Source organism: Acanthopagrus latus, chromosome 6 (genome assembly GCF_904848185.1).
Source record: "Acanthopagrus latus isolate v.2019 chromosome 6, fAcaLat1.1, whole genome shotgun sequence".
NCBI classification, from domain to species: domain Eukaryota; kingdom Metazoa; phylum Chordata; class Actinopteri; order Spariformes; family Sparidae; genus Acanthopagrus; species Acanthopagrus latus.
This window is the reverse complement of record NC_051044.1, coordinates 29292239-29318290: the sequence shown is the minus strand read 5'-3', so window position 1 is coordinate 29318290 and position 26052 is coordinate 29292239. Positions and strand designations below refer to the sequence as shown.

The 26052-nt window shown below is 44.7% G+C and overlaps 1 protein-coding gene, 18 non-coding genes and 2 pseudogenes across 19 annotated transcripts in view; 9 read left to right on the top strand and 12 right to left on the bottom strand.

Moving 5' to 3' along the window:
• Nucleotides 1-26052, bottom strand: part of mfsd4aa (major facilitator superfamily domain containing 4Aa) — a 41089-nt gene that overhangs the window by 9501 nt on the left and 5536 nt on the right. The window contains exons 4-6 of the mRNA XM_037100856.1: nt 24312-24441; nt 24122-24237; nt 23847-24020 (exon numbers count right to left, since the gene is read on the bottom strand). Coding sequence (XP_036956751.1) covers nt 23847-24020; nt 24122-24237; nt 24312-24441 — 420 coding nt within the window. The remainder of the gene's footprint in view (nt 1-23846; nt 24021-24121; nt 24238-24311; nt 24442-26052) is intronic.
• Nucleotides 1660-1731, top strand: trnag-ucc. Its single transcript has one exon. It is a non-coding gene; the product is annotated as a tRNA-Gly (tRNA).
• Nucleotides 1909-1981, bottom strand: trnaf-gaa. Its single transcript has one exon. It is a non-coding gene; the product is annotated as a tRNA-Phe (tRNA).
• On the bottom strand, nt 3155-3227 carry trnaf-gaa. Its single transcript has one exon. It is a non-coding gene; the product is annotated as a tRNA-Phe (tRNA).
• Nucleotides 4401-4473, bottom strand: trnaf-gaa. Its single transcript has one exon. It is a non-coding gene; the product is annotated as a tRNA-Phe (tRNA).
• On the top strand, nt 6137-6208 carry trnag-ucc. The gene has a single exon. It is a non-coding gene; the product is annotated as a tRNA-Gly (tRNA).
• On the bottom strand, nt 6386-6458 carry trnaf-gaa. Its single transcript has one exon. It is a non-coding gene; the product is annotated as a tRNA-Phe (tRNA).
• On the top strand, nt 7466-7537 carry trnag-ucc. Its single transcript has one exon. It is a non-coding gene; the product is annotated as a tRNA-Gly (tRNA).
• On the bottom strand, nt 7715-7787 carry trnaf-gaa. Its single transcript has one exon. It is a non-coding gene; the product is annotated as a tRNA-Phe (tRNA).
• trnag-ucc lies at nt 10109-10180 on the top strand. Its single transcript has one exon. It is a non-coding gene; the product is annotated as a tRNA-Gly (tRNA).
• trnaf-gaa lies at nt 10358-10430 on the bottom strand. The gene has a single exon. It is a non-coding gene; the product is annotated as a tRNA-Phe (tRNA).
• On the top strand, nt 12093-12164 carry trnag-ucc. Its single transcript has one exon. It is a non-coding gene; the product is annotated as a tRNA-Gly (tRNA).
• Nucleotides 12342-12414, bottom strand: trnaf-gaa. Its single transcript has one exon. It is a non-coding gene; the product is annotated as a tRNA-Phe (tRNA).
• On the top strand, nt 14077-14148 carry trnag-ucc. The gene has a single exon. It is a non-coding gene; the product is annotated as a tRNA-Gly (tRNA).
• trnaf-gaa lies at nt 14327-14399 on the bottom strand. Its single transcript has one exon. It is a non-coding gene; the product is annotated as a tRNA-Phe (tRNA).
• trnag-ucc lies at nt 16063-16134 on the top strand. The gene has a single exon. It is a non-coding gene; the product is annotated as a tRNA-Gly (tRNA).
• On the bottom strand, nt 16312-16384 carry trnaf-gaa. Its single transcript has one exon. It is a non-coding gene; the product is annotated as a tRNA-Phe (tRNA).
• Nucleotides 17392-17463, top strand: trnag-ucc. Its single transcript has one exon. It is a non-coding gene; the product is annotated as a tRNA-Gly (tRNA).
• On the bottom strand, nt 17641-17713 carry trnaf-gaa. The gene has a single exon. It is a non-coding gene; the product is annotated as a tRNA-Phe (tRNA).
• On the top strand, nt 20463-20581 carry LOC119021985 (annotated as a pseudogene).
• Nucleotides 20813-20928, bottom strand: LOC119021995 (annotated as a pseudogene).

Sequence of the window (26052 nt, the reverse complement as noted above, 5' to 3'; positions counted from 1 at the left end):
GAGAAAGACATCTGGGGACATTTTGCTGAATATCAGGACACGTAGTGGTCCACACCTCAACAATAATTCAAGTATACGAAGGTCCAATGGCAGGAGTTGCATCCTCAGTGTGGACGTGTTGCAGAAAACCTGCATGACCAGGTAGATGGGGACAAAGGCCCCAACAAACAGTACTGTTTGATTCAGTGGCTCCAACGTCAAGGCTATGTGTTCCCCAAAACAAGGCTCACTAACATCCAAAACCAGGCGTTGAAGTGGGGACCTTTAGGCCTTTCTGTCGTGAGCTCTAAGAAATGATGTATTTTGGAAGAAATGTTGAGCACACGGCGGCACGCAAGATAATATAATTGAAAATCACCAATAACAATAACTACGAAACACATGCCAGCACATGTAGGACAACCAATATAAAAAAACAAAACAAAACAAAAAACCCTAATGAGCCTGTTAAAAGTCAGGTACTCTAACCGTCCTTGAACTTGTTCCTAAAGGAAACCTCGGCGGGTGCCATGGCCGTCAGTGAGACCAAAGACCTTAGGACTTCATCAGCCAACATGGCTGTCTCACAGGAACCCTGTGTGACAGGATGAAATGGACAAAAGTGCAACAATAAGGCCCCCATGGGTCAGAAGCTCAAACATCGAGGCAATGGGGCCTCAAAAACACAGCTCACCAACTGCTAACACCTGGGGTTGGACCAGGGATCTTTACATATTGAGTTTACCACCTGTCAAGTGGCTTGTTTTGGCACACAAGTAAACCCCACAGTGGTAATCAAGGGAAGTGAGTTGAACTGAATAGCACAATAACTACGACAGACATGCAGACACATGTAAGACACCCAATGCATGTTAAACGTTTGAAATGTTAAAGTGCTCCCCAACCAGAAACCGTGGGTCAATGGCAAGGTGAAGACCCTGCTAGGCCTTTCTGTCGTGAGCTCTAAGAAATGATGTATTTTGAAAGAGATGTTGAGCACACAGCGGCACGCAAGATGATACAATTGAAAATCACCAATAACAATAACTACGAAACACATGGCAACACATGTAGGACAACCAATATAAGAAAACAAAACAAAACAAAAAACCCTAATGAGCCTGTTAAAAGTCAGGTACTCTAACCCTCCTTGAACATGTTCCTAAAGGAAATCTCGGCGGGTGCCATGGCCGTCACTGAGACCAAAGACCTTAGGACTTCATCAGCCAACATGGCAGTCTCACAGGAACCCTGTGTGACAGGATGAAGTGGACAAAAGCACCAACAATAAGGCCCCCATGGGTCAGAAGCTCAAACATCAAGGCAATGCATGTTAAAAGTTTGAAATGTTAAAGTGCTCCCCAACCAGAAACCGTGGTTCAATGGCAAGGTGAAGACCCTGCTCAGTACACTGCAGCGGGTGGTGAGGGCAGCGGCGTGTGTCGTCGGGACGACACTACACCCTCTCTGAGACATTTACCCTGGCCGACTCCAAAAGAAAGCCAGCTGTATTGTTGAGGACCCCACTCACCCCAGACATTACCTGTTCTCCCTCCTGGCCTCTGGGAAGAGATGCAGATCTATCAGATCCAGGACAAACAGACTGAAGAACAGTTTCTTCCCACAGACAGTGAAATGCCCCGTTCGGCGACTCTCCAAAGCTTTTGCTTTTGGTGCACTGCGATGGTGGTATAGTGGTGAGCATAGCTGCCTTCCAAGCAGTTGACCCGGGTTCGATTCCCGGCCATCGCAAACTGTGTCAACAACATTAAACTTCTGTTCTACACAAAGTCCACAGTCTGTCGAGGTGCAAGTGTGTCACCTATGCGCTTGCCTTTTAGAGGAAGGGAACAAAATGCCCCTGAATCAGACTACCGTGGCTCAGCAGTGCGACCTAGGAAATGCGTATCGAAAACATCAAAGACCAACTGCCGAAACCCGGGATCGAACCAGGGACCTTTAGATCTTCAGTCTAACGCTCTCCCAACTGAGCTATTTCGGCACATGAGAAAGACATCTGGGGACATTTTGCTGAATATCAGGACACGTAGTGGTCCACACCTCAACAATAATTCAAGTATACAAAGGTCCAATGGCAGGAGTTGCATCCTCAGTGTGGACGTGTTGCAGAAAACCTGCATGACCAGGTAGATGGGGACAAAGGCCCCAACAAACAGTACTGTTTGATTCAGTGGCTCCAACGTCAAGGCTATGTGTTCCCCAAAACAAGGCTCACTAACATCCAAAACCAGGCGTTGAAGTGGGGACCTTTAGGCCTTTCTGTCGTGAGCTCTAAGAAATGATGTATTTTGGAAGAAATGTTGAGCACACGGCGGCACGCAAGATAATATAATTGAAAATCACCAATAACAATAACTACGAAACACATGCCAGCACATGTAGGACAACCAATATAAAAAAACAAAACAAAACAAAAAACCCTAATGAGCCTGTTAAAAGTCAGGTACTCTAACCGTCCTTGAACTTGTTCCTAAAGGAAACCTCGGCGGGTGCCATGGCCGTCAGTGAGACCAAAGACCTTAGGACTTCATCAGCCAACATGGCTGTCTCACAGGAACCCTGTGTGACAGGATGAAATGGACAAAAGTGCAACAATAAGGCCCCCATGGGTCAGAAGCTCAAACATCGAGGCAATGGGGCCTCAAAAACACAGCTCACCAACTGCTAACACCTGGGGTTGGACCAGGGATCTTTACATATTGAGTTTACCACCTGTCAAGTGGCTTGTTTTGGCACACAAGTAAACCCCACAGTGGTAATCAAGGGAAGTGAGTTGAACTGAATAGCACAATAACTACGACAGACATGCAGACACATGTAAGACATCCAATGCATGTTAAACGTTTGAAATGTTAAAGTGCTCCCCAACCAGAAACCGTGGGTCAATGGCAAGGTGAAGACCCTGCTAGGCCTTTCTGTCGTGAGCTCTAAGAAATGATGTATTTTGAAAGAGATGTTGAGCACACAGCGGCACGCAAACTGTGTCAACAACATTCAACTTCTGTTCTACACAAAGTCCACAGTCTGTCGAGGTGCAAGTGTGTCACCTATGCGCTTGCCTTTTAGAGGAAGGGAACAAAATGCCCCTGAATCAGAGTACTGTGGATCAGCAGCGCGACCCAGGAAATGCCTATCGAAAACATCAAAGACCAACTGCCGAAACCCGGGATCGAACCAGGGACCTTTAGATCTTCAGTCTAACGCTCTCCCAACTGAGCTATTTCGGCACATGAGAAAGACATCTGGGGACATTTTGCTGAATATCAGGACACGTAGTGGTCCACACCTCAACAATAATTCAAGTATACGAAGGTCCAATGGCAGGAGTTGCATCCTCAGTGTGGACGTGTTGCAGAAAACCTGCATGACCAGGTAGATGGGGACAAAGGCCCCAACAAACAGTACTGTTTGATTCAGTGGCTCCAACGTCAAGGCTATGTGTTCCCCAAAACAAGGCTCACTAACATCCAAAACCAGGCGTTGAAGTGGGGACCTTTAGGCCTTTCTGTCGTGAGCTCTAAGAAATGATGTATTTTGGAAGAAATGTTGAGCACACGGCGGCACGCAAGATAATATAATTGAAAATCACCAATAACAATAACTACGAAACACATGCCAGCACATGTAGGACAACCAATATAAAAAAACAAAACAAAACAAAAAACCCTAATGAGCCTGTTAAAAGTCAGGTACTCTAACCGTCCTTGAACTTGTTCCTAAAGGAAACCTCGGCGGGTGCCATGGCCGTCAGTGAGACCAAAGACCTTAGGACTTCATCAGCCAACATGGCTGTCTCACAGGAACCCTGTGTGACAGGATGAAATGGACAAAAGTGCAACAATAAGGCCCCCATGGGTCAGAAGCTCAAACATCGAGGCAATGGGGCCTCAAAAACACAGCTCACCAACTGCTAACACCTGGGGTTGGACCAGGGATCTTTACATATTGAGTTTACCACCTGTCAAGTGGCTTGTTTTGGCACACAAGTAAACCCCACAGTGGTAATCAAGGGAAGTGAGTTGAACTGAATAGCACAATAACTACGACAGACATGCAGACACATGTAAGACACCCAATGCATGTTAAACGTTTGAAATGTTAAAGTGCTCCCCAACCAGAAACCGTGGGTCAATGGCAAGGTGAAGACCCTGCTAGGCCTTTCTGTCGTGAGCTCTAAGAAATGATGTATTTTGAAAGAGATGTTGAGCACACAGCGGCACGCAAACTGTGTCAACAACATTCAACTTCTGTTCTACACAAAGTCCACAGTCTGTCGAGGTGCAAGTGTGTCACCTATGCGCTTGCCTTTTAGAGGAAGGGAACAAAATGCCCCTGAATCAGAGTACTGTGGATCAGCAGCGCGACCCAGGAAATGCCTATCGAAAACATCAAAGACCAACTGCCGAAACCCGGGATCGAACCAGGGACCTTTAGATCTTCAGTCTAACGCTCTCCCAACTGAGCTATTTCGGCACATGAGAAAGACATCTGGGGACATTTTGCTGAATATCAGGACACGTAGTGGTCCACACCTCAACAATAATTCAAGTATACGAAGGTCCAATGGCAGGAGTTGCATCCTCAGTGTGGACGTGTTGCAGAAAACCTGCATGACCAGGTAGATGGGGACAAAGGCCCCAACAAACAGTACTGTTTGATTCAGTGGCTCCAACGTCAAGGCTATGTGTTCCCCAAAACAAGGCTCACTAACATCCAAAACCAGGCGTTGAAGTGGGGACCTTTAGGCCTTTCTGTCGTGAGCTCTAAGAAATGATGTATTTTGGAAGAAATGTTGAGCACACGGCGGCACGCAAGATAATATAATTGAAAATCACCAATAACAATAACTACGAAACACATGCCAGCACATGTAGGACAACCAATATAAAAAAACAAAACAAAACAAAAAACCCTAATGAGCCTGTTAAAAGTCAGGTACTCTAACCGTCCTTGAACTTGTTCCTAAAGGAAACCTCGGCGGGTGCCATGGCCGTCAGTGAGACCAAAGACCTTAGGACTTCATCAGCCAACATGGTTGTCTCACAGGAACCCTGTGTGACAGGATGAAATGGACAAAAGTGCAACAATAAGGCCCCCATGGGTCAGAAGCTCAAACATCGAGGCAATGGGGCCTCAAAAACACAGCTCACCAACTGCTAACACCTGGGGTTGGACCAGGGATCTTTACATATTGAGTTTACCACCTGTCAAGTGGCTTGTTTTGGCACACAAGTAAACCCCACAGTGGTAATCAAGGGAAGTGAGTTGAACTGAATAGCACAATAACTACGACAGACATGCAGACACATGTAAGACACCCAATGCATGTTAAACGTTTGAAATGTTAAAGTGCTCCCCAACCAGAAACCGTGGGTCAATGGCAAGGTGAAGACCCTGCTAGGCCTTTCTGTCGTGAGCTCTAAGAAATGATGTATTTTGAAAGAGATGTTGAGCACACAGCGGCACGCAAGATGATACAATTGAAAATCACCAATAACAATAACTACGAAACACATGGCAACACATGTAGGACAACCAATATAAGAAAACAAAACAAAACAAAAAACCCTAATGAGCCTGTTAAAAGTCAGGTACTCTAACCCTCCTTGAACATGTGCCTAAAGGAAATCTCGGCGGGTGCCATGGCCGTCACTGAGACCAAAGACCTTAGGACTTCATCAGCCAACATGGCAGTCTCACAGGAACCCTGTGTGACAGGATGAAGTGGACAAAAGCACCAACAATAAGGCCCCCATGGGTCAGAAGCTCAAACATCAAGGCAATGCATGTTAAAAGTTTGAAATGTTAAAGTGCTCCCCAACCAGAAACCGTGGTTCAATGGCAAGGTGAAGACCCTGCTCAGTACACTGCAGCGGGTGGTGAGGGCAGCGGCGTGTGTCGTCGGGACGACACTACACCCTCTCTGAGACATTTACCCTGGCCGACTCCAAAAGAAAGCCAGCTGTATTGTTGAGGACCCCACTCACCCCGGACATTACCTGTTCTCCCTCCTGGCCTCTGGGAAGAGATGCAGATCTATCAGATCCAGGACAAACAGACTGAAGAACAGTTTCTTCCCACAGACAGTGAAATGCCCCGTTCGGCGACTCTCCAAAGCTTTTGCTTTTGGTGCACTGCGATGGTGGTATAGTGGTGAGCATAGCTGCCTTCCAAGCAGTTGACCCGGGTTCGATTCCCGGCCATCGCAAACTGTGTCAACAACATTCAACTTCTGTTCTACACAAAGTCCACAGTCTGTCGAGGTGCAAGTGTGTCACCTATGCGCTTGCCTTTTAGAGGAAGGGAACAAAATGCCCCTGAATCAGACTAGTGTAGCTCAGCAGCGCGACCCAGGAAATGCCTATCGAAAACATCAAAGACCAACTGCCGAAACCCAGAATCGAACCAGGGACCTTTAGATCTTCAGTCTAACGCTCTCCCAACTGAGCTATTTCGGCACATGAGAAAGACATCTGGGGACATTTTGCTGAATATCAGGACACGTAGTGGTCCACACCTCAACAATAATTCAAGTATACGAAGGTCCAATGGCAGGAGTTGCATCCTCAGTGTGGACGTGTTGCAGAAAACCTGCATGACCAGGTAGATGGGGACAAAGGCCCCAACAAACAGTACTGTTTGATTCAGTGGCTCCAACGTCAAGGCTATGTGTTCCCCAAAACAAGGCTCACTAACATCCAAAACCAGGCGTTGAAGTGGGGACCTTTAGGCCTTTCTGTCGTGAGCTCTAAGAAATGATGTATTTTGGAAGAAATGTTGAGCACACGGCGGCACGCAAGATAATATAATTGAAAATCACCAATAACAATAACTACGAAACACATGCCAGCACATGTAGGACAACCAATATAAAAAAACAAAACAAAACAAAAAACCCTAATGAGCCTGTTAAAAGTCAGGTACTCTAACCCTCCTTGAACATGTTCCTAAAGGAAATCTCGGCGGGTGCCATGGCCGTCAGTGAGACCAAAGACCTTAGGACTTCATCAGCCAACATGGCTGTCTCACAGGAACCCTGTGTGACAGGATGAAGTGGACAAAAGCACCAACAATAAGGCCCCCATGGGTCAGAAGCTCAAACATCAAGGCAATGCATGTTAAAAGTTTGAAATGTTAAAGTGCTCCCCAACCAGAAACCGTGGTTCAATGGCAAGGTGAAGACCCTGCTCAGTACACTGCAGCGGGTGGTGAGGGCAGCGGCGTGTGTCGTCGGGACGACACTACACCCTCTCTGAGACATTTACCCTGGCCGACTCCAAAAGAAAGCCAGCTGTATTGTTGAGGACCCCACTCACCCCAGACATTACCTGTTCTCCCTCCTGGCCTCTGGGAAGAGATGCAGATCTATCAGATCCAGGACAAACAGACTGAAGAACAGTTTCTTCCCACAGACAGTGAAATGCCCCGTTCGGCGACTCTCCAAAGCTTTTGCTTTTGGTGCACTGCGATGGTGGTATAGTGGTGAGCATAGCTGCCTTCCAAGCAGTTGACCCGGGTTCGATTCCCGGCCATCGCAAACTGTGTCAACAACATTCAACTTCTGTTCTACACAAAGTCCACAGTCTGTCGAGGTGCAAGTGTGTCACCTATGCGCTTGCCTTTTAGAGGAAGGGAACAAAATGCCCCTGAATCAGAGTACTGTGGATCAGCAGCGCGACCCAGGAAATGCCTATCGAAAACATCAAAGACCAACTGCCGAAACCCGGGATCGAACCAGGGACCTTTAGATCTTCAGTCTAACGCTCTCCCAACTGAGCTATTTCGGCACATGAGAAAGACATCTGGGGACATTTTGCTGAATATCAGGACACGTAGTGGTCCACACCTCAACAATAATTCAAGTATACGAAGGTCCAATGGCAGGAGTTGCATCCTCAGTGTGGACGTGTTGCAGAAAACCTGCATGACCAGGTAGATGGGGACAAAGGCCCCAACAAACAGTACTGTTTGATTCAGTGGCTCCAACGTCAAGGCTATGTGTTCCCCAAAACAAGGCTCACTAACATCCAAAACCAGGCGTTGAAGTGGGGACCTTTAGGCCTTTCTGTCGTGAGCTCTAAGAAATGATGTATTTTGGAAGAAATGTTGAGCACACGGCGGCACGCAAGATAATATAATTGAAAATCACCAATAACAATAACTACGAAACACATGCCAGCACATGTAGGACAACCAATATAAAAAAACAAAACAAAACAAAAAACCCTAATGAGCCTGTTAAAAGTCAGGTACTCTAACCGTCCTTGAACTTGTTCCTAAAGGAAACCTCGGCGGGTGCCATGGCCGTCAGTGAGACCAAAGACCTTAGGACTTCATCAGCCAACATGGCTGTCTCACAGGAACCCTGTGTGACAGGATGAAATGGACAAAAGTGCAACAATAAGGCCCCCATGGGTCAGAAGCTCAAACATCGAGGCAATGGGGCCTCAAAAACACAGCTCACCAACTGCTAACACCTGGGGTTGGACCAGGGATCTTTACATATTGAGTTTACCACCTGTCAAGTGGCTTGTTTTGGCACACAAGTAAACCCCACAGTGGTAATCAAGGGAAGTGAGTTGAACTGAATAGCACAATAACTACGACAGACATGCAGACACATGTAAGACACCCAATGCATGTTAAACGTTTGAAATGTTAAAGTGCTCCCCAACCAGAAACCGTGGGTCAATGGCAAGGTGAAGACCCTGCTAGGCCTTTCTGTCGTGAGCTCTAAGAAATGATGTATTTTGAAAGAGATGTTGAGCACACAGCGGCACGCAAGATGATACAATTGAAAATCACCAATAACAATAACTACGAAACACATGGCAACACATGTAGGACAACCAATATAAGAAAACAAAACAAAACAAAAAACCCTAATGAGCCTGTTAAAAGTCAGGTACTCTAACCCTCCTTGAACATGTTCCTAAAGGAAATCTCGGCGGGTGCCATGGCCGTCACTGAGACCAAAGACCTTAGGACTTCATCAGCCAACATGGCAGTCTCACAGGAACCCTGTGTGACAGGATGACGTGGACAAAAGCACCAACAATAAGGCCCCCATGGGTCAGAAGCTCAAACATTGAGGCAATGGGGCCTCAAAAACACAGCTCACCAACTGCTAACACCTGGGGTTGGACCAGGGATCTTTACATCTTGAGTTTACCACCTGTCAAGTGGCTTGTTTTGGCACACAAGTAAACCCCACAGTGGTAATCAAGGGAAGTGAGTTGAACTGAATAGCACAATAACTACGACAGACATGCAGACACATGTAAGACACCCAATGCATGTTAAACGTTTGAAATGTTAAAGTGCTCCCCAACCAGAAACCGTGGGTCAATGGCAAGATGAAGACCCTGCTAGGCCTTTCTGTCGTGAGCTCTAAGAAATGATGTATTTTGAAAGAGATGTTGAGCACACAGCGGCACGCAAGATGATACAATTGAAAATCACCAATAACAATAACTACGAAACACATGGCAACACATGTAGGACAACCAATATAAGAAAACAAAACAAAACAAAAAACCCTAATGAGCCTGTTAAAAGTCAGGTACTCTAACCCTCCTTGAACATGTGCCTAAAGGAAATCTCGGCGGGTGCCATGGCCGTCACTGAGACCAAAGACCTTAGGACTTCATCAGCCAACATGGCAGTCTCACAGGAACCCTGTGTGACAGGATGAAGTGGACAAAAGCACCAACAATAAGGCCCCCCATGGGTCAGAAGCTCAAACATCAAGGCAATGCATGTTAAAAGTTTGAAATGTTAAAGTGCTCCCCAACCAGAAACCGTGGTTCAATGGCAAGGTGAAGACCCTGCTCAGTACACTGCAGCGGGTGGTGAGGGCAGCGGCGTGTGTCGTCGGGACGACACTACACCCTCTCTGAGACATTTACCCTGGCCGACTCCAAAAGAAAGCCAGCTGTATTGTTGAGGACCCCACTCACCCCAGACATTACCTGTTCTCCCTCCTGGCCTCTGGGAATTGATGCAGATCTATCAGATCCAGGACAAACAGACTGAAGAACAGTTTCTTCCCACAGACAGTGAAATGCCCCGTTCGGCGACTCTCCAAAGCTTTTGCTTTTGGTGCACTGCGATGGTGGTATAGTGGTGAGCATAGCTGCCTTCCAAGCAGTTGACCCGGGTTCGATTCCCGGCCATCGCAAACTGTGTCAACAACATTCAACTTCTGTTCTACACAAAGTCCACAGTCTGTCGAGGTGCAAGTGTGTCACCTATGCGCTTGCCTTTTAGAGGAAGGGAACAAAATGCCCCTGAATCAGAGTACTGTGGATCAGCAGCGCGACCCAGGAAATGCCTATCGAAAACATCAAAGACCAACTGCCGAAACCCGGGATCGAACCAGGGACCTTTAGATCTTCAGTCTAACGCTCTCCCAACTGAGCTATTTCGGCACATGAGAAAGACATCTGGGGACATTTTGCTGAATATCAGGACACGTAGTGGTCCACACCTCAACAATAATTCAAGTATACGAAGGTCCAATGGCAGGAGTTGCATCCTCAGTGTGGACGTGTTGCAGAAAACCTGCATGACCAGGTAGATGGGGACAAAGGCCCCAACAAACAGTACTGTTTGATTCAGTGGCTCCAACGTCAAGGCTATGTGTTCCCCAAAACAAGGCTCACTAACATCCAAAACCAGGCATTGAAGTGGGGACCTTTAGGCCTTTCTGTCGTGAGCTCTAAGAAATGATGTATTTTGGAAGAAATGTTGAGCACACGGCGGCACGCAAGATAATATAATTGAAAATCACCAATAACAATAACTACGAAACACATGCCAGCACATGTAGGACAACCAATATAAAAAAACAAAACAAAACAAAAAACCCTAATGAGCCTGTTAAAAGTCAGGTACTCTAACCGTCCTTGAACTTGTTCCTAAAGGAAACCTCGGCGGGTGCCATGGCCGTCAGTGAGACCAAAGACCTTAGGACTTCATCAGCCAACATGGCTGTCTCACAGGAACCCTGTGTGACAGGATGAAATGGACAAAAGTGCAACAATAAGGCCCCCATGGGTCAGAAGCTCAAACATCGAGGCAATGGGGCCTCAAAAACACAGCTCACCAACTGCTAACACCTGGGGTTGGACCGGGATCTTTACATATTGAGTTTACCACCTGTCAAGTGGCTTGTTTTGGCACACAAGTAAACCCCACAGTGGTAATCAAGGGAAGTGAGTTGAACTGAATAGCACAATAACTACGACAGACATGCAGACACATGTAAGACACCCAATGCATGTTAAACGTTTGAAATGTTAAAGTGCTCCCCAACCAGAAACCGTGGGTCAATGGCAAGGTGAAGACCCTGCTAGGCCTTTCTGTCGTGAGCTCTAAGAAATGATGTATTTTGAAAGAGATGTTGAGCACACAGCGGCACGCAAGATGATACAATTGAAAATCACCAATAACAATAACTACGAAACACATGGCAACACATGTAGGACAACCAATATAAGAAAACAAAACAAAACAAAAAACCCTAATGAGCCTGTTAAAAGTCAGGTACTCTAACCCTCCTTGAACATGTTCCTAAAGGAAATCTCGGCGGGTGCCATGGCCGTCACTGAGGCCAAAGACCTTAGGACTTCATCAGCCAACATGGCAGTCTCACAGGAACCCTGTGTGACAGGATGAAGTGGACAAAAGCACCAACAATAAGGCCCCCATGGGTCAGAAGCTCAAACATCAAGGCAATGCATGTTAAAAGTTTGAAATGTTAAAGTGCTCCCCGACCAGAAACCGTGGTTCAATGGCAAGGTGAAGACCCTGCTCAGTACACTGCAGCGGGTGGTGAGGGCAGCGGCGTGTGTCGTCGGGACGACACTACACCCTCTCTGAGACATTTACCCTGGCCGACTCCAAAAGAAAGCCAGCTGTATTGTTGAGGACCCCACTCACCCCAGACATTACCTGTTCTCCCTCCTGGCCTCTGGGAAGAGATGCAGATCTATCAGATCCAGGACAAACAGACTGAAGAACAGTTTCTTCCCACAGACAGTGAAATGCCCCGTTCGGCGACTCTCCAAAGCTTTTGCTTTTGGTGCACTGCGATGGTGGTATAGTGGTGAGCATAGCTGCCTTCCAAGCAGTTGACCCGGGTTCGATTCCCAGCCATCGCAAACTGTGTCAACAACATTCAACTTCTGTTCTACACAAAGTCCACAGTCTGTCGAGGTGCAAGTGTGTCACCTATGCGCTTGCCTTTTAGAGGAAGGGAACAAAATGCCCCTGAATCAGAGTACTGTGGATCAGCAGCGCGACCCAGGAAATGCCTATCGAAAACATCAAAGACCAACTGCCGAAACCCGGGATCGAACCAGGGACCTTTAGATCTTCAGTCTAACGCTCTCCCAACTGAGCTATTTCGGCACATGAGAAAGACATCTGGGGACATTTTGCTGAATATCAGGACACGTAGTGGTCCACACCTCAACAATAATTCAAGTATACGAAGGTCCAATGGCAGGAGTTGCATCCTCAGTGTGGACGTGTTGCAGAAAACCTGCATGACCAGGTAGATGGGGACAAAGGCCCCAACAAACAGTACTGTTTGATTCAGTGGCTCCAACGTCAAGGCTATGTGTTCCCCAAAACAAGGCTCACTAACATCCAAAACCAGGCGTTGAAGTGGGGACCTTTAGGCCTTTCTGTCGTGAGCTCTAAGAAATGATGTATTTTGGAAGAAATGTTGAGCACACGGCGGCACGCAAGATAATATAATTGAAAATCACCAATAACAATAACTACGAAACACATGCCAGCACATGTAGGACAACCAATATAAAAAAACAAAACAAAACAAAAAACCCTAATGAGCCTGTTAAAAGTCAGGTACTCTAACCGTCCTTGAACTTGTTCCTAAAGGAAACCTCGGCGGGTGCCATGGCCGTCAGTGAGACCAAAGACCTTAGGACTTCATCAGCCAACATGGCTGTCTCACAGGAACCCTGTGTGACAGGATGAAATGGACAAAAGTGCAACAATAAGGCCCCCATGGGTCAGAAGCTCAAACATCGAGGCAATGGGGCCTCAAAAACACAGCTCACCAACTGCTAACACCTGGGGTTGGACCGGGATCTTTACATATTGAGTTTACCACCTGTCAAGTGGCTTGTTTTGGCACACAAGTAAACCCCACAGTGGTAATCAAGGGAAGTGAGTTGAACTGAATAGCACAATAACTACGACAGACATGCAGACACATGTAAGACACCCAATGCATGTTAAACGTTTGAAATGTTAAAGTGCTCCCCAACCAGAAACCGTGGGTCAATGGCAAGGTGAAGACCCTGCTAGGCCTTTCTGTCGTGAGCTCTAAGAAATGATGTATTTTGAAAGAGATGTTGAGCACACAGCGGCACGCAAGATGATACAATTGAAAATCACCAATAACAATAACTACGAAACACATGGCAACACATGTAGGACAACCAATATAAGAAAACAAAACAAAACAAAAAACCCTAATGAGCCTGTTAAAAGTCAGGTACTCTAACCCTCCTTGAACATGTTCCTAAAGGAAATCTCGGCGGGTGCCATGGCCGTCACTGAGACCAAAGACCTTAGGACTTCATCAGCCAACATGGCAGTCTCACAGGAACCCTGTGTGACAGGATGAAGTGGACAAAAGCACCAACAATAAGGCCCCCATGGGTCAGAAGCTCAAACATCAAGGCAATGCATGTTAAAAGTTTGAAATGTTAAAGTGCTCCCCAACCAGAAACCGTGGTTCAATGGCAAGGTGAAGACCCTGCTCAGTACACTGCAGCGGGTGGTGAGGGCAGCGGCGTGTGTCGTCGGGACGACACTACACCCTCTCTGAGACATTTACCCTGGCCGACTCCAAAAGAAAGCCAGCTGTATTGTTGAGGACCCCACTCACCCCAGACATTACCTGTTCTCCCTCCTGGCCTCTGGGAAGAGATGCAGATCTATCAGATCCAGGACAAACAGACTGAAGAACAGTTTCTTCCCACAGACAGTGAAATGCCCCGTTCGGCGACTCTCCAAAGCTTTTGCTTTTGGTGGACTGCGATGGTGGTATAGTGGTGAGCATAGCTGCCTTCCAAGCAGTTGACCCGGGTTCGATTCCCGGCCATCGCAAACTGTGTCAACAACATTCAACTTCTGTTCTACACAAAGTCCACAGTCTGTCGAGGTGCAAGTGTGTCACCTATGCGCTTGCCTTTTAGAGGAAGGGAACAAAATTTCCCCTGAATCAGAGTACTGTGGATCAGCAGCGCGACCCAGGAAATGCCTATCGAAAACATCAAAGACCAACTGCCGAAACCCGGGATCGAACCAGGGACCTTTAGATCTTCAGTCTAACGCTCTCCCAACTGAGCTATTTCGGCACATGAGAAAGACATCTGGGGACATTTTGCTGAATATCAGGACACGTAGTGGTCCACACCTCAACAATGATTCAAGTATACGAAGGTCCAATGGCAGGAGTTGCATCCTCAGTGTGGACGTGTTGCAGAAAACCTGCATGACCAGGTAGATGGGGACAAAGGCCCCAACAAACAGTACTGTTTGATTCAGTGGCTCCAACGTCAAGGCTATGTGTTCCCCAAAACAAGGCTCACTAACATCCAAAACCAGGCGTTGAAGTGGGGACCTTTAGGCCTTTCTGTCGTGAGCTCTAAGAAATGATGTATTTTGGAAGAAATGTTGAGCACACGGCGGCACGCAAGATAATATAATTGAAAATCACCAATAACAATAACTACGAAACACATGCCAGCACATGTAGGACAACCAATATAAAAAAACAAAACAAAACAAAAAACCCTAATGAGCCTGTTAAAAGTCAGGTACTCTAACCGTCCTTGAACTTGTTCCTAAAGGAAACCTCGGCGGGTGCCATGGCCGTCAGTGAGACCAAAGACCTTAGGACTTCATCAGCCAACATGGCTGTCTCACAGGAACCCTGTGTGACAGGATGAAATGGACAAAAGTGCAACAATAAGGCCCCCATGGGTCAGAAGCTCAAACATCGAGGCAATGGGGCCTCAAAAACACAGCTCACCAACTGCTAACACCTGGGGTTGGACCAGGGATCTTTACATATTGAGTTTACCACCTGTCAAGTGGCTTGTTTTGGCACACAAGTAAACCCCACAGTGGTAATCAAGGGAAGTGAGTTGAACTGAATAGCACAATAACTACGACAGACATGCAGACACATGTAAGACACCCAATGCATGTTAAACGTTTGAAATGTTAAAGTGCTCCCCAACCAGAAACCGTGGGTCAATGGCAAGGTGAAGACCCTGCTAGGCCTTTCTGTCGTGAGCTCTAAGAAATGATGTATTTTGAAAGAGATGTTGAGCACACAGCGGCACGCAAGATGATACAATTGAAAATCACCAATAACAATAACTACGAAACACATGGCAACACATGTAGGACAACCAATATAAGAAAACAAAACAAAACAAAAAACCCTAATGAGCCTGTTAAAAGTCAGGTACTCTAACCCTCCTTGAACATGTTCCTAAAGGAAATCTCGGCGGGTGCCATGGCCGTCACTGAGACCAAAGACCTTAGGACTTCATCAGCCAACATGGCAGTCTCACAGGAACCCTGTGTGACAGGATGAAGTGGACAAAAGCACCAACAATAAGGCCCCCATGGGTCAGAAGCTCAAACATCAAGGCAATGCATGTTAAAAGTTTGAAATGTTAAAGTGCTCCCCAACCAGAAACCGTGGTTCAATGGCAAGGTGAAGACCCTGCTCAGTACACTGCAGCGGGTGGTGAGGGCAGCGGCGTGTGTCGTCGGGACGACACTACACCCTCTCTGAGACATTTACCCTGGCCGACTCCAAAAGAAAGCCAGCTGTATTGTTGAGGACCCCACTCACCCCAGACATTACCTGTTCTCCCTCCTGGCCTCTGGGAAGAGATGCAGATCTATCAGATCCAGGACAAACAGACTGAAGAACAGTTTCTTCCCACAGACAGTGAAATGCCCCGTTCGGCGACTCTCCAAAGCTTTTGCTTTTGTTGCACTGCGATGGTGGTATAGTGGTGAGCATAGCTGCCTTCCAAGCAGTTGACCCGGGTTCGATTCCCAGCCATCGCAAACTGTGTCAACAACATTCAACTTCTGTTCTACACAAAGTCCACAGTCTGTCGAGGTGCAAGTGTGTCACCTATGCGCTTGCCTTTTAGAGGAAGGGAACAAAATGCCCCTGAATCAGACTAGTGTAGCTCAGCAGCGCGACCCAGGAAATGCCTATCGAAAACATCAAAGACCAACTGCCGAAACCCAGAATCGAACCAGGGACCTTTAGATCTTCAGTCTAACGCTCTCCCAACTGAGCTATTTCGGCACATGAGAAAGACATCTGGGGACATTTTGCTGAATATCAGGACACGTAGTGGTCCACACCTCAACAATAATTCAAGTATACGAAGGTCCAATGGCAGGAGTTGCATCCTCAGTGTGGACGTGTTGCAGAAAACCTGCATGACCAGGTAGATGGGGACAAAGGCCCCAACAAACAGTACTGTTTGATTCAGTGGCTCCAACGTCAAGGCTATGTGTTCCCCAAAACAAGGCTCACTAACATCCAAAACCAGGCGTTGAAGTGGGGACCTTTAGGCCTTTCTGTCGTGAGCTCTAAGAAATGATGTATTTTGGAAGAAATGTTGAGCACACGGCGGCACGCAAGATAATATAATTGAAAATCACCAATAACAATAACTACGAAACACATGCCAGCACATGTAGGACAACCAATATAAAAAAACAAAACAAAACAAAAAACCCTAATGAGCCTGTTAAAAGTCAGGTACTCTAACCCTCCTTGAACATGTTCCTAAAGGAAATCTCGGCGGGTGCCATGGCCGTCAGTGAGACCAAAGACCTTAGGACTTCATCAGCCAACATGGCTGTCTCACAGGAACCCTGTGTGACAGGATGAAGTGGACAAAAGCACCAACAATAAGGCCCCCATGGGTCAGAAGCTCAAACATCAAGGCAATGCATGTTAAAAGTTTGAAATGTTAAAGTGCTCCCCAACCAGAAACCGTGGTTCAATGGCAAGGTGAAGACCCTGCTCAGTACACTGCAGCGGGTGGTGAGGGCAGCGGCGTGTGTCGTCGGGACGACACTACACCCTCTCTGAGACATTTACCCTGGCCGACTCCAAAAGAAAGCCAGCTGTATTGTTGAGGACCCCACTCACCCCAGACATTACCTGTTCTCCCTCCTGGCCTCTGGGAAGAGATGCAGATCTATCAGATCCAGGACAAACAGACTGAAGAACAGTTTCTTCCCACAGACAGTGAAATGCCCCGTTCGGCGACTCTCCAAAGCTTTTGCTTTTGGTGCACTGCGATGGTGGTATAGTGGTGAGCATAGCTGCCTTCCAAGCAGTTGACCCGGGTTCGATTCCCGGCCATCGCAAACTGTGTCAACAACATTCAACTTCTGTTCTACACAAAGTCCACAGTCTGTCGAGGTGCAAGTGTGTCACCTATGCGCTTGTCTTTTAGAGGAAGGGAACAAAATGCCCCTGAATCAGACTACCGTGGCTCAGCAGTGCGACCCAGGAAATGCGTATCGAAAACATCAAAGACCAACTGCCGAAACCCGGGATCGAACCAGGGACCTTTAGATCTTCAGTCTAACGCTCTCCCAACTGAGCTATTTCGGCACATGAAAGACATCTGGGGACATTTTGCTGAATATCAGGACATGTAGTGGTCCACACCTCAACAATAATTCAAGTATACAAAGGTCCAATGGCAGGAGTTGCATCCTCAGTGTGGACGTGTTGCAGAAAACCTGCATGACCAGGTAGATGGGGACAAAGGCCCCAACAAACAGTACTGTTTGATTCAGTGGCTCCAACGTCAAGGCAGGACAAACAGACTGAAGAACAGTTTCTTTCCACAGACAGTGAAATGCCCCGTTCGGCGACTCTCCAAAGCTTTTGCTTTTGGTGCACCGCGATGGTGGTATATAGTTGGTATAAGAGAGAGACATCTGGGGACATTTTGCTGAATATCAGGACACGTAGTCGCTTACGTAATACCTGCACAGTATGACTCCCTCTCTGTATGTATATGCACTTATATGTTTTTATTGCTAGCACTGAACGATATATTTAATAAATAGCATGAGGGCTTGACAATTGTTTCCAGTTTTGCTTATTTACTGTATCGATGGTGATCTGTCGTCGTCTCTTGCTTGTCACAAATGTACGTATTGTCAGTTGCTTTGGACAAAAGTGTCCACTAAATACCCTAAATGTAAACATAAGTAAAATGGTCTATCCACTCCTACTGATTCTACCTTCAAGTAAAACTGTTTTTGAATTATATAATATGACATGAGGTTCAATTACTTTTGTTCAGAAATGGCAGATAGAAATGTCCTCCAGTGGGATTTAATTTTATCCTTTGAGTACATCTCTGAGCGTGTACTTTCTTACTGTTACTTAGTAAAGAATGTGTATTAATTTGCCAAATCCGATTGGAATATAGTGCTCCTGCCGATATGCCAATTATTCATTTTCATGCAAACAAAGCTTTGTTATACACATACAATTTTTCTAGCTTTCTTAAGAGAACAAACAATCTTAAAGTTCAAACTGTGCCTGTAATCTTCTTTTCAGTCCCTCTTTAACAAAGACCTGTGCATGAATAACAAGCTGCAGTCAGTATTTATAGTGTTTATAGCTCAAGGAAACTTAAAATAAGGGAAATTTGATGTACCCTGTGACTCAGCATGTTAACCACGGCAGTGTATCCCCAAAATACATGAAACCAACTCTCCCTCGTCCACAATGTTGGTCCTACAACAAAAGGAAAAACAACTCAAGACAATTAAAGCAACATTTCAGAAAACAAAAACATTTCACAAACAATTAGGGGACTTTTGCTCTGTCACTTGGACACAACTATGGACAATCATATGCTAACACATGTAGGATATTCAATACAGAGAGGTCCCATTCAGTCTGCTATGAGTCAATAGCTGTAACCACTGTCAAAAGCCGGGGCGTAGCCATCATATCAGGGAGACAAATTGTGGTCTATTGAGTGATTTATCATCCTCTCGCATTCAATTTCACCTCTCCTTAGTACTATAGAACCACATAACCACAAACAGCACAGCACCAGGTGATCAACTTTAGTTTTTAAAATGATTTACTATCAAAATCTAAAGTCAAAATCTAAAATCTGAAGCTGAAACTCTGGTTGAGTTGACACAGAATGGCCATCGAGCATCTACAGGGTAAGTAGCCAGATGATTTCTCCACACCTGCTGTGAAGACCCTCCATGTTCATTCCTGCTGCTGCTAGCATCTGGTCCTCTTTCTCCTCCTTGACCCTGTTCTTTCTATTGTATAAAGATCAAAAAAATATGTGCAAAACAATAGTGAGCACAAGTTCTGTGCAGAAATTAAGGAGGAGTGGGTTTATTCCTAGGCGGTAGAGTAGCCAAAAATTGTAGTCAAGTAAGAGTATTGTTACTTCAGAACAATATTACTTATGTAGAAGTAGTAAAAAGAAGTCATCCACATAATTACTTGAGTAAGAGTAAAAAAGTATTTGGCGAAAAAAACACTCAAGTACTGAGTAATTTTTGAGTGGCCTAATGTCTGATTTACCCATCAAATAAGAACATTAATGTAATCATTCAATAAAAATAATAATCAGCAAATATATGTATTTTAAACTTAAAAATAAGTGGGTAACGTAAGAGTAGACAAAAATTATAATGTTACTCGTCTAATACTAAGAGTGTTGTTACTTTAGAATAATATTGCTCAAATAAAAGCAAAAAGTATTTCGCAGTAAAACAACTCTTAAGAGTACAATTTATCCAAAAAAAGATACTCAAGTAAATGTAAAGGAGTAAATGTAACTACTTACTACCACCTCTGCACCTAGCAATCAATTTAACATGGGTAACAGTTAACAATTGTTAACTGGCTTAACTTAATATATTAACATCATTTAGCTAAACATTATCTAGATGCAAAAACATTACTCAACTTACACGGTTTGTTTGGAAAAAAAATGAGTAAAGTTTTTTGCCTCTTGGCTGGTTTGCTTAACATGGTTGAAACAAATCTGAATCGACATCTGTGTGATTCAAATCACAACACAATGGTGTTTGCCACCTGGCTCCACCTGCTCATGGTGCATTTAAAGGTGGCTCGGAAAAACGCATTTCCACGTGTTAAAAATTAATTGAATGGTTGTAATGGCATCCACTACGCCCATAGTCAAAAGTGTCCCCAGAAGAAAATTTGATATGCTGAGACCCAGTGTCATTCCAGGGACCATAGGATCTTCATTTTAATAAATCAACAATTCACTGATAATTGCAAAAGAATAACAAAATGATAACTGACAATGCTAATAGTCATGCTGTTTAATTTCTCTGCCTAGGCTTATGGCCTTACTGCCCTCAACACGCCCGACCTCATCCGTTCTCGGAAGCCAACTAGGGTTTGGCCTGGTTAGTACTTGGATGGGAGACTGCCTGGGAATACCAGTTGCTGTAAGCTTTTTTTCAATTTCTCTGCATAAGCAGGGAATGCAGTCAATTGCTGAGGGATTTTCCGAGGCATGTCATGACATAAAGCCTCTACACTTTTGACGCAAACATATAGAAGTGAGCAAAAACACAAGCAGCACAAAAAGGTTGAACATCTTTCTCAGACTAGCTGCTCTGTTGTTCAAAGCTGTGTCGCCACCGAAGAAGCAGCAGCGCCCTCTGTACAGAGAGGGGGGCAAAAAGCTTACAGCACCTGGTATTCCCAGGCAGTCTCCCATCCAAGTACTAACCAGGCCTGACCTGCCTTAGATCAGATCAGATGAGATCGGATGCGTTCAGGGTGGTATGGCCGTAAGCGAAGGCAAAGCAGACAAATACACTATTTATACACCTTCTCCGGCTCTGTCCTGATTGCTTCTCTATATCTGTGAGCGGGGAAACATTAGCACACTTGAACAGCTTTTGGGGAATGCCAGTGTTTTCAGAGAGTGGCTACATTCCAGGGTTTCTATCGTTCCAGGTATTCACTGAAATATACCAGTGCAGCACAGCTGAAGAGAAACCGCTGTGTTAAACATCAGTCCCACTGAGTCAGTAGAGAAGAGCGGCTTTGCTTGTTTCGCTCCACATGGACGCCTATGAATAGTGCGTTTGTCTCCCACACACTCACTTATGACCATCCTGCCCTCAACGCGTCTGATCTCGGAAGCCAAACAGGGTCGGGCCTGGTTAGTACTTGGATTGTAGACTGCCGGGTGCTGTAAGCTTTTTTAAATAAATGTTGTGGTTTGCCACTGGGGTCCACAGGCCACATTAGAGCACCAAAAGATCTCTAAAACTCTCCGGCACAATAAATGTAAAAGGCATGATCAATTTCAAAGCCAACTCTCCTAGCACAGCTGCATGTGTTCATTTCATAATTCAAGACTACAAAGGGGCAACAGAAGGAGTTGGATCCTCAGCATGGATGTGTCGACAGAAACAACATTTAGAAAGAAATGGACAAAAGCACCTGTAGTAAGACTCATCAGTCTAGAGTACTCACAAATTAGCTATTTTAACTAAAAATTACCTGGTATAGTGGTAATTACTCTAACGTTAGAACAGCATCAAGAAAAATTAGACACTTTTCCCCACACCATTAGGGGATTCTTTCTTTGTCATCATCAGAAGTTATGTTAAGTGTTCACCACATCAGGAACATTTTTGTGGGTTAGAAGTGCTAAAAAAACATGCTCATGCTAAATGAAAACATAGGTACAATAAAGTAAACACATAAAGATGAAATGCTAAAGGTGCTGCAAAAAAATTCAAATCTTACATGTTCGCCATTTTAGAAACAGTTATTGATTGATCAAAGTATATGTGTTCCTCATGTATATCCTTCATGTAAACAATCAAGTAAACAATCTAAGTCTGAATTAATTCTGCACACAGAGCCGTAACCTCTAAATGCCGAGAATTTCTTTGATTTCTGGGGGTCTGCCCTTAACTTTCAGTGTTGTTCAACCATCACGCCACTAGATGGCAAAGCTCTCCAACAGTCAGTGCTCTTTTTGAGATGACTTAAATGATGACATTTATCTGTGAATATTATATTCAGCCTATAGCAAGTAGTGCTTTGCATTATTATTGCAATCAAAGTAGCATTTCCAATGATACAATACAAATACAAATACAAGCAGCCTCCAACCAGCAGGCACAGTCATGGCAGGCTGTCATTAGATGCTTGCTGAATATGCTGGGTTTCAGTTCAAAATCCTGTTGTTGCTAACTCCAAACTGGCTGAACCTCATGGTGAGACTTCGCAACACGTTAAAGATATTGTGAAAGACACACATACTGTAAAAGGGAATCTAAACAGATACCTAAATAACTGGACTTGGTCTGTGCTTAATTTTGGTTACCTATATATTATGAACTATAACAATAAAACTGTCATCCACACTCAGGTATTGCTCCCACAGAGGATTTAATTAGCTACTAGATGCTGAAATATCATTGTTCATGATGACAGGATCCGAGATGTCTGATCTGAGGGAAATTAAACATAATAGAGCAATGTTGATTTTTTTGGGAGGGCTGGGCCTTATTCATGTTGGTTCATGTTCAGCAAGATAATCACAGATGACCACAACCTTTATGATTTTTGAAGCGTAAATGTGAAGTAAAAAGCAAATGTAAATCATCAATCTAACATGTTGGATGCTTACAGTCAGAAACGCTTGCAACTAAATTCAGCTTATAAAGACAGTAGTGAGTAGATGAGCTTCCATCCTCCTCAACCTTTGCATACTCATATAGCCCCTCGTTAGCAACCACCTTCTTTCGGCACAAAAACGCTTTTTAGTTCAATGTGAGGTGTTAAAAGGTGTATTTTACCTTGTAGAACAAGTATAAAAATATTAGACTGTATTTCAGGTTAATTTCAAGCATTTATCCAAAAAACATTCAAAAACCTCACTGGATTTAAGATGACGGAACTGCAAACTTATTTCCAGGTTTGAGGACTCACTTCCAAGCCTTTGTTATACAAATGATGCTTTTTAAAAAAAAAAAAAACTTTAAGGCTATTACAATAAAAAAGTTTTTAATAACAGATCTGTTAATTATGCGCAACGAGAAAGGTTTCACTCATAGTAAGTAACCCACACAGAATATCAGAAAACTGAGATCCTCTGAGCTCCATGGCTGTTTTGAATCATTCTTGTGATTTTCTCTCCTCCCATCACCCAGTAACCAGGTTTTTTCAGTGGAGCTCATTCTGTGTAATTTATTTTGCCTGGTGTTCCTGATATTAAATTACTGCCATAATTACTAAATTACTAGGCCAGTGCAAGTAAACACACTTGAGACAACAATTCTGTGACTGAGGCCGAAGGAGAGACAGAAGCTGACAAAGACAAAAGACTGCAGTATTTTGTTTGTCTTTCAGTGCCGTAACCATGTGTTGATGTTAAATGTATCATGTTGTCTTTAATTACCCTCTGAATGATACGACTTTGTCCTGTCACATGCTTTCCTACCCAGTTCAAATATTTGTTTAAACTATCAAATGGCAGCTTGCATAGCCTAAATTGCCTTTACTGGCAATGATCGCTCAGTGTGAAATCAATAAAAGCGCAACCCTGGTGGTCACCTTATGAGCTCTGTTTTCACGACACTACAGCAATTTCAATTTTCTGGGTAGATTTGTCCACCCAGTGTGTGTGTGTGTGTGTGTGTGTGTGTGTGTGTGTGTGTGTGTGTGTGTGTGTGTCTGTGTGTGTTCATACCAGACTGAAGGATAGCAGCCTGGGTGCTGTGTATCTGTAGGACAGGTAGATGAAAGTCAGTCTTCCAACTGTGATGGAGGCCCAGAATACACTGTCCAGACAGCCGGCGGTCTTATGACCCATGAGCAGAGGTGGGGACACAGCATAGGTGTAGACAAAGCCGGCATAGGAACCCTGCAGAGCAAGAGACAGAGCAGGAGCTTAGCACAGAGCAGGATGTTAGTGTCAAATGTCCGTGTTTATGAGTGGTATGTGGTATTAGCATTAAGTCTCACTATAATCCCATCAGTGAGGAAGAGGATAGCCCCACCCAGAGCATGGAGGATGAAGAAAGTAGCAGGGCGGACCCAGAGCTTGGCAGTGTTACAGCAGACAAACACACTCCCATGACCTAGAGAGAGAGCGATGCTGAGACGTCTTTTCATATAAACAGAGTGATAACAAACTCAAGCATACACACAGTACCTTGACCACTGTCCTCCCTGGAGCTCGTGTTGGACGGAGAGTTTCCATCGAGCAGACGTGGACTGTTGTTGGAGCATGGCAGCAGTCTCTCATGGTACATCAGTGTGAGCACTGCTGCTGGCACAGGGAGCTGCCAGGTCACACACAAACAGGCTATTGTTAACCAAGTTAATAGTTATCACATCCGTCAGCCGATTCAAATTGAGACCCTGACCTCATAAAAAGTACAACCCAGACTGTTATCTCATCCTCTGCTTGAAACAGATCCAGTTCAAACACAAAAAGGCAGTGGCATTTCTGCTGAGGTGGGAGCTTATCTCTTTATCTGAGAGGCAATATTGAGGCATCAGAAGAAGGGCAAATAATTCAGAAAAGAACAAAACTGAAAACAAGGACACAATTCTGAGTGGCCCTGAAAAGCACTGACACAGTTTATTTATCAATTTCAGCCATTTTCATTCAAATTATACAGCATTACATGGGATTCCAGCACAGGTGTTGACTACTATCCTGGAAAGAATAAGATTTGTCATCCCCATTATATCACTGTTAACACAACTATGTCATTTCAGTGATAGTAATAACACGCAGATCTGGCTACTGACAATCAAACCTCAGTGACAATATGCATGTATGTCATGAACCCTTGCTAAAGCTGACAAGCTATTCCCTGATGCTGAGTTGATTGTGCAATAGGTATGGCTGGCGAAGTTTTAAATCATGGTGAGAAAAAGAAGAAAACAGTTGTGGAGCTATTAAAGTGGGTACGCTGTCAGCCAAGGCAACCAGAAGCATAGAAGTTTATCAAAGCTATCAAGAGCCAGGACAGAAACAGCAGCGCACTTTTTAGACAGTGCCTCCAGATTGCCCAAACAGACCACAGGCACGACATCGGTGGGTGAGCTTCCATTTACTTCAGCCCATTTGTATTTTATTGTGATAATAATAATAATAATAATAATGATAATAATTTCTTTTTTTGAAGTATTTTTCTTTCTTAAAATTTTACACAGCTCAATTAAAAGGAACAAAGGAATGACAACTGAACAACAGAAACAGAGGATAAGGCTGTTCTTCTGACAAGAGCCAACTAGTTAGTAGAAAATTCATATGACAATAGCTGCAGCAAGAACATCTGCACTTAAAACAACTTTTACTGGTCCAATGGAAAGAAAGATCAACACATGTTCTGGCCCTTGACTTGGTATGCTTGACATAATTTGGCCCTTGGGGAAAACTAATTAGGGAACCCTGATGTGTAGACTCATCAGTCAAATCTTTGAAAAAAGAAAAAAAAAAAAACAGCCAAAACATTTGGTGACTTTTTTCCCCACAAGGCACGAGTGCTGCAACATGACATCATCAGCTCATTCCACCAGAGCACTTGAACAAGTTTAATGTCTCCTTCTTTGAATACCTAAACCTTTTGTTGTACATCAGCGTGATATCCTTCTCTTTCCCACCTATCAGATGTCCATTCGCAACAGCACCAAATCGGTTGAGACTCGTGAATGTCAAACATGCACTGGCAACAACATTGGCTGGTGTGTTTCCCATTTTGGCTTCTATAAAGTAAAATGCTATAAAGATGATTGGCTCTTCAGGGGGAGGGGCAGAATAAGTCATCACTGGGAATTACAGCTGTGCGAGTTTTCTTTTCTTTCTTTTTTTTAAACCTTTGTTTATCCAGGGTTGGTCCACTGAAAGCGATGCTCCCTTGTCCAGAAATGCCCTGATCATT